Genomic DNA, 13,606 nt, shown 5'->3' with positions numbered 1-13,606 from the left:
TGTTACTAAAAATCATGTTTTTCGTACAGATGGTGGGGGTGCCAAAAAATGATGGCACCGGGTGTCACATATGCTAGGCACGCCACTGTTCCTGGAAAGCTGTAGCAGTTCCAAAGGAGAGGAACAAACCCAGTAAACCTGTACCTAGCCCTAGAGGAGTGCAGAGAGTACAACAGAGAGGGGATGCTGCAGGAGAGAATAGGATTCCCGCTATTTATCCCTAAACAAGGTGCTAGCACTCAGCCTGGTCAGCATATAAAGCAAGCTGACACAGAAAGTGTTAAAGGAGGAGGTGAGGCCGAGACACAGAGAGCAAAGTCTTTGGCTGTTCAGGGCGATAATGTGAGGGAAAAGCTTTTGGGTAATAAATTGAGTATACCTGAGAGTAAGCAGAGGTAGCCAGGAATTTTGAAGCCAGGGAACCTCAGAGAAAGCCCAGATTACCAGAGGAGAAGCCAAGCTCCAGTGCCTGCACAGAGGGGAAACTATACAGCAAGGTAGCAAAACTGAGAGAAGCATGATCCCAAAGCAGGGCATAGCCAGGAGAAAAGGGCAATGGGAATTGGCTCAGTTAGAAGCTGCCCAGGAGGATCCTTGGAACTCTTTCACAGATGAAGGAAAAGGGCTCACTCATGAGTATTCTATGGAAAACAGTTTCCCTGAGATGGCAAAAAGAGAAATCCCCAATGGAATGGGATCCTGAACAGCCTGAGGAATGCCTGAGTGAGTAGTATAATGTTGTGCTACCTGAGAGAATGCATAATATGAATGCAAATAGTTCTAAAGATTATTGTATGCAATGTACTTTGGAATGATTGCAAGGACTTATAGTATTTGTATTGGGAACCTAATTTCCCCCTAAGACAAAGAAGGTGATTGCTGTGTAAGGAGGGGGATGGGTTTAAGTGAAGTTTGGGGACTTGAGGGTATTCTGTAATACACAAAAGCCCTTGCATTTCCAGAAACCTATGATAGTGGGGAGAAACACAGGTGGGACTTGGACAGACATGGGCAACTCCGGGCCTTGAGGGCCGGAATCCAATCGGGTTTTCAGAATTTCCCCAATGAATATGCATGAGATCTATTTGCATGCAATGTTTCAATGCATATTCATTGGGGCCGGAATTCAATCGGGATTTCAGGATTTCCCCAATGAATATGCATTGAAACATTGCATGCAAATAGATCTCATGCATATTCATTGGGGAAATCCTGAAAACCCGATTGAATTCCGGCCCTTGAGGAGCGGAGTTGCCCATGTCTGGACTAGAACCATCATAGTGTATGGATGGTATGGTTTCTCCTACCCCACTGACCCAGTGATAGGGACATGTCAGTGAAGGCTGTGGTATGGGAAGGCTAGACAGAGCTTAGGCTATTTAAAGTGCTTAAGTTGGCTGCAAAAACACAAGAAAGGAGAAAGACAAAGACAGGACTGAAGGAAGACAGGTTCCAGAGACTTTTCCTGCCAGCATGGGTGAGCTGGGGAGCAGCAGTATGTGCAGAAAGGACCAAAGTTTGTGGAAGTTAAAGGAATGTGAATAAACTGTTTTGACCATTCAAATACTGACCAGTATGTCTGTGCACTGGGAAAGGTTTTCTTTTTTTAAAATTATTTATACATTTTTTTTTACATTTGACAATAATATAAGTCAAAAAGAAATCATACAATGTAAACAAAAATAATATTTAGAACAAATTTTGTTCTTGCAACTTAGCATTAAACCCAAAATCTATTCATTACGGTGTGTTGTTAGTCCACAATATGAGGTGATGGAGCTGAAAGACTGAAAAAGAAAAAAAAACCCCAAGGAAACAAATATTTTCAGAAAATAAAGATGAAGCTAGAAGCAGCTCCTGAACTTTCCTTCTGAGCGAATTACTTTAAATCAATTCTCACGGAGTACTTATTGTTTTTCCTTTAGAAGAAATAAATTTAGATAACTGGTGTGGTTCATAGAAAACATATCTATTCTCCGAATAAACCACTACACATTTACAAGGGTATCACAGAATGAAGGTAGCTCCTAACTGCACTACCTGGGATCTTAATAACAGAAATTGTTTCCTTCTCTTCTGTTTAGGTCTAGATACATCTGGGTACATTCTTACTTTATAGGTCAAAAAGGAAACATCTCTGCTTAAAAAACAATTTGAGCCAGTGGTTCCCAACCCTGTCCTGGAGGACCACTAGGCCAGTCGGGTTTTCAGGATAGCCCTAATGAATATTCATGGAGCAGATTTGCATGCTTGACACCTCCATTATATTCAAATTTCTCTCATGCATATTCATTAGGTCTATCCTGAAAACCCGACTGGCCTGGTGGTCCTCCAGGACAGGGTTGGGAACCACTGATTTAAGCAACCATTCTCTATCGGAATCCATAGCAAATTGAATGAGAAGGGAACCAGGAACCTGTGCTTCAACATCAGACCTCTCAAGGTAATTAGTTAAGTCCAAACTATCTGCAGACAAATTCGGCTGATTAAGACTCTGCTTCTTTTTTCTCCCAGGTAGATAATAGATTTTTGAGAGAGGTGGATATGAAGCCTCTGGTACTTTCAAAATCTCAGTTAGGTATCTCCTGAACATATCTTGAGCTGTAACTGAAAAAACTTTTAGAAAGTTTATAATCCTGAGATTACACCTCCTGATAGCATTTTCCAACATTTCTTGTTTAAGTGTAAGCTCCCACTGTCTTTTACCCATGTCAGGGCTTGTACTTCCAATGTTTTCAATCTGGTCTCACAGTCTGAAGATTTATTCTCCAAAGTTGAAATTCTCTTTTTTGTTTCTAAATTCTCTGAGAGTACCAATGTACAGCGGGAAGAAAGTACTTGTATCTGATTACTCAGAGAGAGTTGCAAATTGGAAATAGCTTCCCAAATAGACTCCAAGTTAAAAACTTTAGGCCTTTGCAGTGGAGGAATCTCTATTCCCGAACCCTCCAAGGAAATTAAAGTACCTGGAGCCACATTCAGCAACGAAACCCGCATTCATTCTACTTCGTGAGATTGTTCCAATTCCTCCACCGATTGTGATGACTCCTCTTGTCTCGAATTAGCTACGGATCGTCTGCTCTGCTGAAACGACAAGGAAACATCCCGGGCTGGTGTGGCCCTCAAAGTAGCCTCCATAGCCACAGGTCATATCGGTGGGCTTTGCTCCTCCGGAGATATGGCGACGCCTTCAAAGGAGTACTCACATGCCTCAGCCTGCTTGCTTTCTCCAGCCAAAGTTCCCTCTGGTTGTTGTGTTCCAGAGCTATGCTCCACAAAGGCATCCATCAGTCCAGTCACTGAAGTTGATTCGTCTGGGAAAATCCGGATCTTTGATTTCCTCTTCATCATAGGTAGAAGAGGAAAGGAAATTTTTAGCGGCGCCTCTGTGAAACCTTCAAGCAGCCATCTTTGGTAAGCTCCAGGGTTTCTTTTTGTGAGTGACATTTAAGCCATACAGTGATTACTAAGTTTGAAGAATAAATTGTTTGGACTTGGCTGAAAGTCTCAGTTTTTCTTTTACTAACCGGTCATTACCCTGTGTCCCCTCCAAGGAGTGCTGGATTGTGCACTAGTGGCAGAAGTCGGCTCTCTGCACTACTGGTAGACCCCTGGCCCTGCCACAGTATATATATTGCTGAACAAGTTCAGTTTTGAGAGAATTTTTGATTTGCTGGATTTGCTAATATAAAATGTTGGTTGCCAAAAAAATTGCTCATTACATAAATTTCAGATTCTTGATGCAGACTTTTCAGCCAAAACATGGCCTATTTCAAATCATTTAATTGGCATTCATTAAACGTTTATTATACACCACCATTTTTGTTTGTTCCTTTGTCACATCCTCTATTCTTTGGACTACGGGATCCAGCAGTTTCAGAGTTACAGGAATGAAGACAGAGTCCTGTAAGGCAGTGAAAAGACATTACTATATTATTGTATTTCACTGATTGTCCAGCTCTTTTTAGTGTAAACCGCCTAGAACAGGGGTGTCCAATGTCGGTCCTCGAGGGCCGCAGTCCAGTCGGGTTTTCAGGATTTCCCCAATGAATATGCAAGAGATCTATTTGCATGCACTGCTTTCAATGCATATTCATTGGGGAAATCCTGAAAACCCGACTGGACTGCAGCCCTCGAGGACCGACATTGGACACCCCTGGCCTAGAACTTTTGGTTATGGCTGTATAAAAGAATAAAGTTGTTATTATTATTATCATTCTGAGGCTCTTCTTGCATGTATGCATGCATGCATGCATGCTTTATATAGACTCCCAGTGTTACTTTTCTCAGGTATGCCAGTGACTGATATTCCGTGGCACTAACCCGGTTAGTACCACTGAATATTTCTTCTAACTGGTCATTCTCTAACCAGCTAGGTTAGGGGTGGTCCAGGGGCAGAGCTTGGATGGAGAGAGCAATTATGCAGGTAATAACCAACTAAGCAAGCCCGTAAAGTTAGGTCAGCGAAAAGGCTATCCTAACTTTGGTCCTCTTTTATCAAGCCACGGTAATGAGTGTTGTGCGGCAAATGCACAGAAGCTCTTTAAATCCCTGTGGGCTTCAGTGCATTTGCCATGCCAGCCTGCACTAACTTAATAAGAGATGTCCTTTATGCACTGAGTTAAGAGGACACCAGTCTGAGTATCGTAGTTAACTTCCAAGTCAGCACACTTACCCAGAGTACCAATGCTGGGAGAGGAATACTAACTATGTACTGCTGCGGATTATGACAACCCAACCCCAGCCCTGGTTTTGTCCCAGTGAAATTTAGAAAGAATTTATGTCCACTGGTCACAAGAGCTGACACTGAGGGCCCAATTCTATATTCAGCACCTAAAAATTAGGCGCCAACTAGTGTGGTGCTAAGCGCAATTCTATAAAAGTTAGATGCGCTTCATAGAATCATGTTTAGCACCATCGGGAATCCTAGCTTTAGATGCAGGGCAGGATTAACCAATAGGCCAAGTAGGCACGTGCCTAGGGCCCGAAATGGTCAGGGGGGCCCGATGAAGGAGGGCATCAACATTGTTTTTTCCAAACGGTGATGGGCCCCCCAGCATTGATCAGCAACGCGGGCTCCCCAATCGGCAACGTGGGCCCCACCCCGATCGGCAACACAGGCCCCCCCCAATCGACGGAAAGTAAGACAAGCAAGCAATGTGGATAAGAAAGGCAACGGGAACTGTAATTGTGCAAGCGGTGCTGCTTGCCCAAAGCTTCCCTCTGACGCAGCTTCCTGTTTCCGCCTGGGCGCATGGTGGGGCGGGGCGGGGCAGGGGGCCCAGTGTACTTGTGTGCCTAGGGGCACTCGATGAATTAATCCTGCCCTGTTTAGATGTACCCTGTTTATGCCAAGTTTTTCTTGGCCTAAATGTGTGCGCCCAGGTTAGGCATCTCCTGGTGCCTAAGTCCAAAGCAGGCACTGTCATTCAAAAAACACCCATGACCCTTGAACAAGGCGCCTACCTCAAAGTGCTAGACACTTACCAAGTTAGTGCCTAACATCCAATTAAGAGCAATTTGCATTAATTGCAAGGTGCTAATTGCTAGGCGCACTGATGTAGGCACATAAGTTTACAGACTATTTAGAATTTGCCCATTGATGCACTATCCAAGTGAGCAAGTTTGGAATTAACGCATTTGCAGGACTTGAAGAACATTTCAGTCATCTATTTGAGGGCCTCAATGGAGGACTTCAGGGGCTGCTTGTGGATCTAGGGCCACATGTTGAAGACAACTGGAGTACATGATCTGCAGCCCCTGGCTGTATAGTATCCCTACAATGCCTGGACTAGACAGGAGTGGGGAAAGAGTTAGAAACAGGGCAGGATTAATTCGTCGAGGGCCCCGAGGCACACAAGTACACTGGGCCCCCTGCCCCGCCCCACCCCACCATGCGCGCAGGCAGAAATAGGAAGCTGCGTCTGAGGGAAGCTTTGGCTAAGCAGCACTGCTTGCATAATTACAGTTCCTGTTGCCTTTCTTATCCGCGTTGCTTGCTTTTCTTACTTTCCGTTGATGGGGGGATGCCGCGTTGTCGATCGGGGTAGGGCCTGCGTTGCTGATCAGGGGGGCCCGCGTTGCCAATCAATGCTGGAGGGGCCCATCGCCGTTTGGAAAAAACAATGTTGATGCCCTCCTTCATCGGGCCCCCCTGACCATTTTGGGCCCTAGGCACGTGCCTACTTGGCCTATTGGTTAATCCTGCCCTGGTTAGAAATGGGAGTGATGATTCCTGGAGCTATAGCCCCAGTAGAAACTTGTTTTTATTGAACTAGAAGCCCTCAAAGAGCAGGTGAAAATTAGTGGTCCTCCTCCCTCCCCCCCCAAAAAAAAAACACCTTTGAGCAATATAAACATATTTTTCAAGTTGAGTTGAGCTGTGTGTACACTCTTCAGCATCATAGCCCTGGAGAGGATGCTCAGTGCTGTGAACCATGGTAATTGCAACCTGTCTCAGATGGTTTGCAAGCAAATATAAACAGAGGATGTACTCTGCAGATGCTGTTGTGCATTCTGACCGAGAAGAATGTCTCTAAAAACATCCATGATGAACATTCAGTCTGAAAAGTTTACTTTGTATATGTTGCTCTGTAGGATGATTGAGAAACAAATAGCGTAGACACTGCTTGACATTGACCCTGACGGTTGACCTACTTTTGCACTCAGATCCGGTGTATCCTGTTCAAAACCCTGCTGGCTGCTATGCCAGTAGTCAGATACGGGCGCACGGAGATCGCTGGAGGGAAGATGACTGCACGTTCTGTCAATGTATCAATGGAGAGCCTCACTGTATGGCGACAGCCTGTGGGCAGAGTTGCCTCAACCCTGTTAAAGTTCCTGGGGAGTGCTGTCCTGTTTGTGAAGGTAAGATACTTCTTCCAAGGGGAGTGCAAAGAATTCAGTTTGTAGATATATTTTGGTGAATGCTTGCTTAGAATATATTTGCAGAATTTGGGCCACTTAGAACCCAAAAAAAGTGGAAAGCGATTTTCAAACTGATTTTAATTGTATAAAAAAGCTACTTTACGTATGTAATTTGACTGAACACTGGATTTTTATCAGCATGTTTTGAAGTTTGCATGTTGTTCCACAGTACGCCAGCAAAACTCTCCACTCTGTTTCTTCCTTCCATCGGTGTAATCCCCACATTGATCGGTTTATAGGTTTCCAACCAGCCCCTCAACTTTCTTTTTAACTGTGTTTAGGGTTACTATATTTGTATAAGTCAGTGTCTCTCAAACTTTTTTAGCTCCAGCACACTAAACGGAGCAAATATTTTTCCTGGCACAGTAAATGGAGCAAATGTTTTTCACGACACATTGAAATTATAAAATTGCAAAAACAACAAAAAATTAAATTTGAGAGTTATTGGTTCCCCCCCCCCACCCCTTTTACAAAACTGTAAAAGTGTTTTTTAGCGCCAGCCGGCACGCTGAATGCTGTGCATTGTTCTGACGCTCATAGAGTTCCTGCACTTGAATATTAACCCTCCCCCCTGGTTATATTCGAGTGTACCTTTTTTCCACCTTTTATGGGAGAAATAAGGTTACCTGGGTTGGTTTATATTTGAATATATACATTAGGTAAATCCTCACTTAAACTTAAAAATTATTACTTTAGACTAAAGTACCCTATTATATCATACTATATGCATCTTTAAATAGAAAAGTTTTGAGACTGGACTTATATTTGGCTAAACAGGTTTCATGACGAAGGTTTGCTGGAAGGGCATTCCATAATGTGGAACCTATTTAACGAAAGGTATCATATGTGACGAGCAGAAGGTACATTTAAAAGATTTTGTTGGCTGAAGCAAAGTGTCTTTAAAAGAGCATAAGGGATGAGTAATCTCTCTATAAATGCTGGAGTATGGTCTTGTCTAACTTTAAAAGTGAGAAATAAGATTTTAAGTATCAGCCGATATTTAATTGGTATCCAATTAAAGAGGATTGACATGATCATATTTTTTGACCTTTGAGAAAAGTTTTACTGTATTGGGTGGGGATGGGATCAGAGGTACAGCTGGTGATTTTGGAGGAGGAAAGAAAATGTGCAGTTTCCTCCTCATTAATTTCAGGAAAGGAAGATAAAGTGGCAAGGGATGTGGGGGTTGGTAGATCAGGTTGGGGGAGGTGGTTCGGTTGAGAACTTAAGGTTAGTTTTGTGAACCTTGTCATAGAAGTACTCAGCCATAGTCTGGGGAGAATGACTGAAGAGTTGGAGGTGGGTGGACCTTGAGTAAGGAGTTCAGTGTGGCAAAGAGGAAGCGAGTGTTGGAGTCAAGAGAGTGTCTTGTTTGGCAAATGAGAAAGCAGATTGGAAGGTCAGGAGGAATTTGAAATGAATGAAATCGGCATGACTACAGGATTTGAGCCAGAGCCGTTCAGAAGACCTGGCACCAGAGCTTAAGTAGCGAAGCTTAGAGTATAACAAGGGTTAGATTATGAGGTGCCTTACAGAGCATGGGGTAGGAGGAGGAAGGATTTTTAGAACAAAGGAGAGAGTGGTGTTGTAGGAGGAGGACAACCTCATTTACAGACTTGTGTGGCGTAGTGGTAGAGGAGAGTGAAACAATGGTGGAGAGTGTGCCAGGGTCGATTTCATGAAGATTCTTAAATGTACAGGAGATTGGCTGGGAGTTGGGGGGAGAGTGATGGATTGTGAAAATTATCAGATGATGGTCAGAGAGGGGAAGGACTGCTGTGGTGAAATTTGTGATAGAGCAGTTGGAGAAGAAGACAAGATCAAGGCAGTGGTCATTCTGGTGGGTAGGGGTGGTGAAGCACAGCTGAAGATCAAATGAAGATGTTAGGACTAGAAGCCCAGAAGCATAAGAGTCAAAGGGGTTGTTAGCATGAATGTTGAAATCACCAAGAATGAGGAAGGAGATAGATATTCAAGAAATAGGGAAAGCCAGAAGTCAAAGTTAGTGAGGAATTAAGAGATAGACTTATCAGGAGGTCGGTAAATGACAGCTATGTGGAGGGGTAGAGGTGCAAAAAGATGGATAAAGTGGACTTCAGAGGAAGAGAAAAGGTGAGATTGAGATGGAATAAGGGGTTGAAATCTGCAAGAGGGTGAGAGCAGTAGCTCCCAACGCCACCTCCACAACCAGCTGGGCAAGTCATATGGGAGAACTGGTAGCCTCCATGACACATGGTGGCATCTGATGTAGAGTCATCCGGGCAGATCCAGGGGTCAGTCAGTACGAGCAAATGGAAAGATTAGTGTTATTACTGTAATTGGGTCTCATTACATAAAATGGGACCTCTGTTAATAGCACAAGTCAGTAGTAGAAAAAACAGATCTTAATGGTAGCCTGCTTTGATAATTACCTCCCTTGATAATTACCTCCCTTAGTTTCAGTCTCTAGTAATCAGAGCTGATATTGTGATGTCATAATGCCTCAGTCCACCAATATGTAAGAGTATGAGCAGAAAATTTTTTATTTAGCCCTACTGTCCTGTGGCACTCGCATGGCCCTGCTCTCCACATGTGGACTCTCCCTGGTAAGTTTACTTTACAAATTTACTCTCCTTTTCATCTTATGAGGCTAACCACCACTATTTCACAAACCTCACCAATCTTTCACCATCATATCCAAGACAATTCTCACTGTCCGGTTAGGAGGCACTTACTCCTCACTCTTTCCCCTCCCTGATGTCCCCTCTACTGACCTTTCCCATCCCCTCTCCCATCCCAAACCACTTTGCCCCTCACCACCATGCCACTCACTTTTCAACTTCACCCCACCCTTTCTCAGCCCTACAGCTAGTATACTTTCTCCCTCTCATTCAGCCATCCCCACTCCACCTGATTGCATCTTGACCATATCACAGCCCCCATGCCTCTCCCACACTCACTCATATTCTCCTACTCCTTCTCTTGATTTCTGCAGTGGATTTCCTAATCTTGGTCCTCCCAATCAGCCCTCAACCTACTCTTGGGGATCATGCTACAATATAACTAATCTTATTTCTGTTACTCTCATCTCCCTTTCCTTCCTGCTTTTCTCATGTACCCTGTGGAATGCTTGTTCTATCTACAACAACTTACCTTCATCCATGACCTCTTTATCTCTAGACCTCTCCACCTGTTAGCACTAACTGAGACCTGGATTCTGCTTCAGCTGCCGCCCTAGGTACCTTTTCTTACACACATCGCTCAGATGGTCATACTCTCACCATCTTGTAAATATCAACTCCTTCTTCTACCTCAATCTCACTCCATCTGTCTATTTGTTCCTCTACCTCTCAGAGTAGCAGTCATTTACCAACCCCTAATACAGTGAATCACAGTGAGATTCGAAGTGCGCCTACAGGATGTGCCTCTCGCAGAGTCAGCCAGCATTGGCACTTCTGCTTCTACCCAGCACCTCTACTCCTCTCCAAGCCTCTTCTGTTGACTCCCCCCCCACACACACACACACACTCCTGGCTCAAGGCCCTGTCTGCAAGGCCTTTGCGTATGTGCAGACATCGACATGATGACCGATCAATGTCAACACACATCCGGGTGCCCTCAAGCCGCAGCCACCTGTGGCTGGAAATAGTTTATGAGAAAATGCCCTAATAGATCGTTCTCTTCCTTCCTCACTGACTTTGACCCATAGCTCTCCTTCTATCTTGAACCCTCATATCCCTCCCTCAATCCTTGGCAACTTCAACATCCATTCCGATAACCCCTCTGACTCCTATAGGTCCAAGGTTCTCGCTCTAACATTCTTATACAATCTCCAGCTGTATTTTCCCACTCCTATGCATCTTGACCTCGTCTTGACCTCGTCTCTACCACCAAATTCTGTACCTCAATTCCTCCTCTCTCTGTTCATCATCTGCTAACCTTCACAACTCATCACCCCTCCCTCTCAACCCGGCTAATCACTACCCATACATTTAGGAACATTCAGGCTATTGATCCTGACATTCCACCACTGTCTCATCCCTCCTTTCAACTACTATGTCACACAAATCTGTCAATTAAGCTGTCCTTTCCTATAACTCCATTCTCTCTTCTAATCTTGATAGCCTCACCCCTCCCATTTCACATCCTGTAAGATGTGCCAAACACCAGCCCTAGCTGGCCCCCAACATCCGTTACCTGAGTTTCTGTGCCTGAGCTGCTGAAGGTCTTTGGTTAAATTCTGCACACATGACAATTTCATACACTTCAAATTCATTCTGACATCCTTCCTCTCGCTTGCCAAACAAGAATACTACAACCATTTAACTAACTCTCGCTGTCTCTTTGCCACACTCAGCTGTCTACTCAAAGTACCCACACCTCCTATCCCTTCCTCACTCCCCCCCCCCTGACAATGACAGAATTCTTCTGTGACAAGATTCACAAGATCCACCTTGAATTCTTAGACCAAGTTACCTCCCTCATCACCCCTTCCAGCTGTTCACTGTGTCAATCCCCTTTAACCAACCCCTACCATCTTTCCTCCTGTTCTGAAATCATAGAAGAGGAAATTGTTCCCTTCTCTCCTCCTTCAACACCCACCCACCTGTTTCTCTAATCCGATTCCCAACCCGCATGACTTGGTGCTATCCACTACCCATTGTCAACACTCCCATCTGTCATAATCCTCAGATCTTCACTGCAACAATTTCTGATGTCTTCAGCTATGCCATAGTTGCACCTCTCCTCAAAAAACCCTCACTAGACCCCACATCCCCCTCCAACTATTACCCCCATCTCCCTCCTCCCCTTCCAATCTAAGTTTCTCAAAAGTGCTGTTCACTTCCATTGCCTGGACTTCCTTTCTTCTCAAGATATTCTTGACCTTCTTCAATTGGGCTTTCGCCCTCTCCACTCTACAGAAACAGTCGTTGCTAAAGTCTCTAATGGCCTGTTCCTGGCCAGATACAATGGCCTCTACTCTATCCTCATCCTTCTCGATCTGTCTGCTGCCTTTGATACTGTTGATCACCACAAACTCCTCAATACGCTGTCCTCACTGGGATTCCAGGGTTCTGTTCTCTCCTGGTTTTCTTCCTATCTCTCCCATAATACTTTCAGTAGATGTAACAGTGGATCTTCCTCCACTGTCTATCGGTGTACCTCAAGGCTCTGTCTTGGGCTCGCTCCTATTTTATATATGTACCTGCTCTCTTGGTACAGTGATCTTTTCCCATTGTTTTCAATATCACCTCTATGCTGATGACTTCCAGATCTACCTCTCCACACCAAATATTTCTACAGGAATTCAGGCCTGAATCTCAGTCCACCTGTCCGACATTGCTGCTTGGATGTCTCATTTGCCATCTAAAAATGAATAATAGCTAAAAACGAACTTCTTATCTTTCCATCTAAACCCCCCTCCTGCCCATTCTCTATTTCTGTGGATTAACCACTCTCCTCCTTGTCTTACAGCTCACAACATCATGGTAATCTTTACTCCTCTCTCTCCTTCTCCGCCCAGATCCAACAAACCACTAAAACCTCTCACTTCCTCCTCTATAATATTGCCAAAATCCAACCTCCTCCTCTCCAAGCACACTACCAAAACCCTTATCACCTCTCGCTTAGACTATTGCAACGTACTTCTCCTCAGGAATTTCGCTAAGCCATCTCTCTCTCCCCTTACAAAATGCTACTGCATCAACTCATATTCCATGAGAGTCACCATACTCACATTACTCCTCTCCTCAAGTACACTTCATTGTCTCCTCATCCATTTCTGAATACGGTTCAAACTCTTCTTACTGATTTACATGTGCATTCACTCTGTAGCCACTTAATATCTCTCCTTACTTATCTCCCCCCTATGCTCCCCCCCCCCCATGAACTCCATTCATTAGGGTAAGCCCTTCTTATATGTACCCTTCATCTCCACCGCCAACTCCAGATTCCCAATCCCTTCTATCTTGGCCACTCCATATGCCTGTAACAGGCTTCCAGAGTCAATATGTCATTCTCACATTGTTTAGCAGTATCAAATCCAAACTAAAAGCCCATTTTTTTTAAGCTGCTTTCAACTCTTAACTCCCGCTCACTGTCAGATACCGTATCCAGTCAAAAGCTCATGAGACAATTGCGCGCAGACAAACCCGCCCAGACAATCGAGGAGCTATGGTGGGGGGGAACCCCCTACTTTAGTTAGAAATGTTGCCGCTCTCATTGGGGAGGAACCTCCCCACCCAACCCCACCCACCCCTTAAAGAGGAAACAGTAATTTTTCCCTAAAAACAGGGAAAAAAGATTTTCCTCTTTAATGAGGGAAACCCCCCCCAATGGGAGGCCAACATTTCTACATAAAGTGGGGGGTTCCCCACACACACCCTCACAGCGCTTTAAAATAGTGTTGAAATCCAGCGTGCTGACATCCTGTGCGCGATTGTCTGGGCGTGTTTGTTAGTGTGCAATTATCTCGCGTGCTTTTGTCTATGTCCATTGCATCATTCCTTCTGCTAGAAACTCCCCAACCCTGAGATGTTCTGTCTGTCTGTTCCAAATTAGATTGTAAGCTCTTCTTAGCAGAGACAGTCTATTGAATGTTAAATGTACAGCGCTGCGTACACCTTTCAGCGCTATAGAAATGATAAATAGTAGTAGTAGTGTAGCCAACCCCATCAGTGATATCACAATGGCTTGATTG

General features: G+C 44.4%; 1 protein-coding gene across 1 annotated transcript in view; it reads left to right on the top strand.

The window, feature by feature from the left end:
- The window catches only part of CRIM1 (cysteine rich transmembrane BMP regulator 1), a 1,144,468-nt gene that overhangs the window by 763,419 nt on the left and 367,443 nt on the right, over positions 1-13,606 (top strand). Inside the window, exon 7 of the mRNA XM_033937787.1 lies at positions 6,670-6,867. Within this exon, the coding sequence (XP_033793678.1) occupies positions 6,670-6,867 (198 nt within the window). The remainder of the gene's footprint in view (positions 1-6,669; positions 6,868-13,606) is intronic.

Source organism: Geotrypetes seraphini, chromosome 3, assembly GCF_902459505.1.
Source record: "Geotrypetes seraphini chromosome 3, aGeoSer1.1, whole genome shotgun sequence".
Lineage (NCBI taxonomy): Eukaryota > Metazoa > Chordata > Amphibia > Gymnophiona > Dermophiidae > Geotrypetes > Geotrypetes seraphini.
This window is presented reverse-complemented; position numbering and strand designations above follow the sequence as displayed.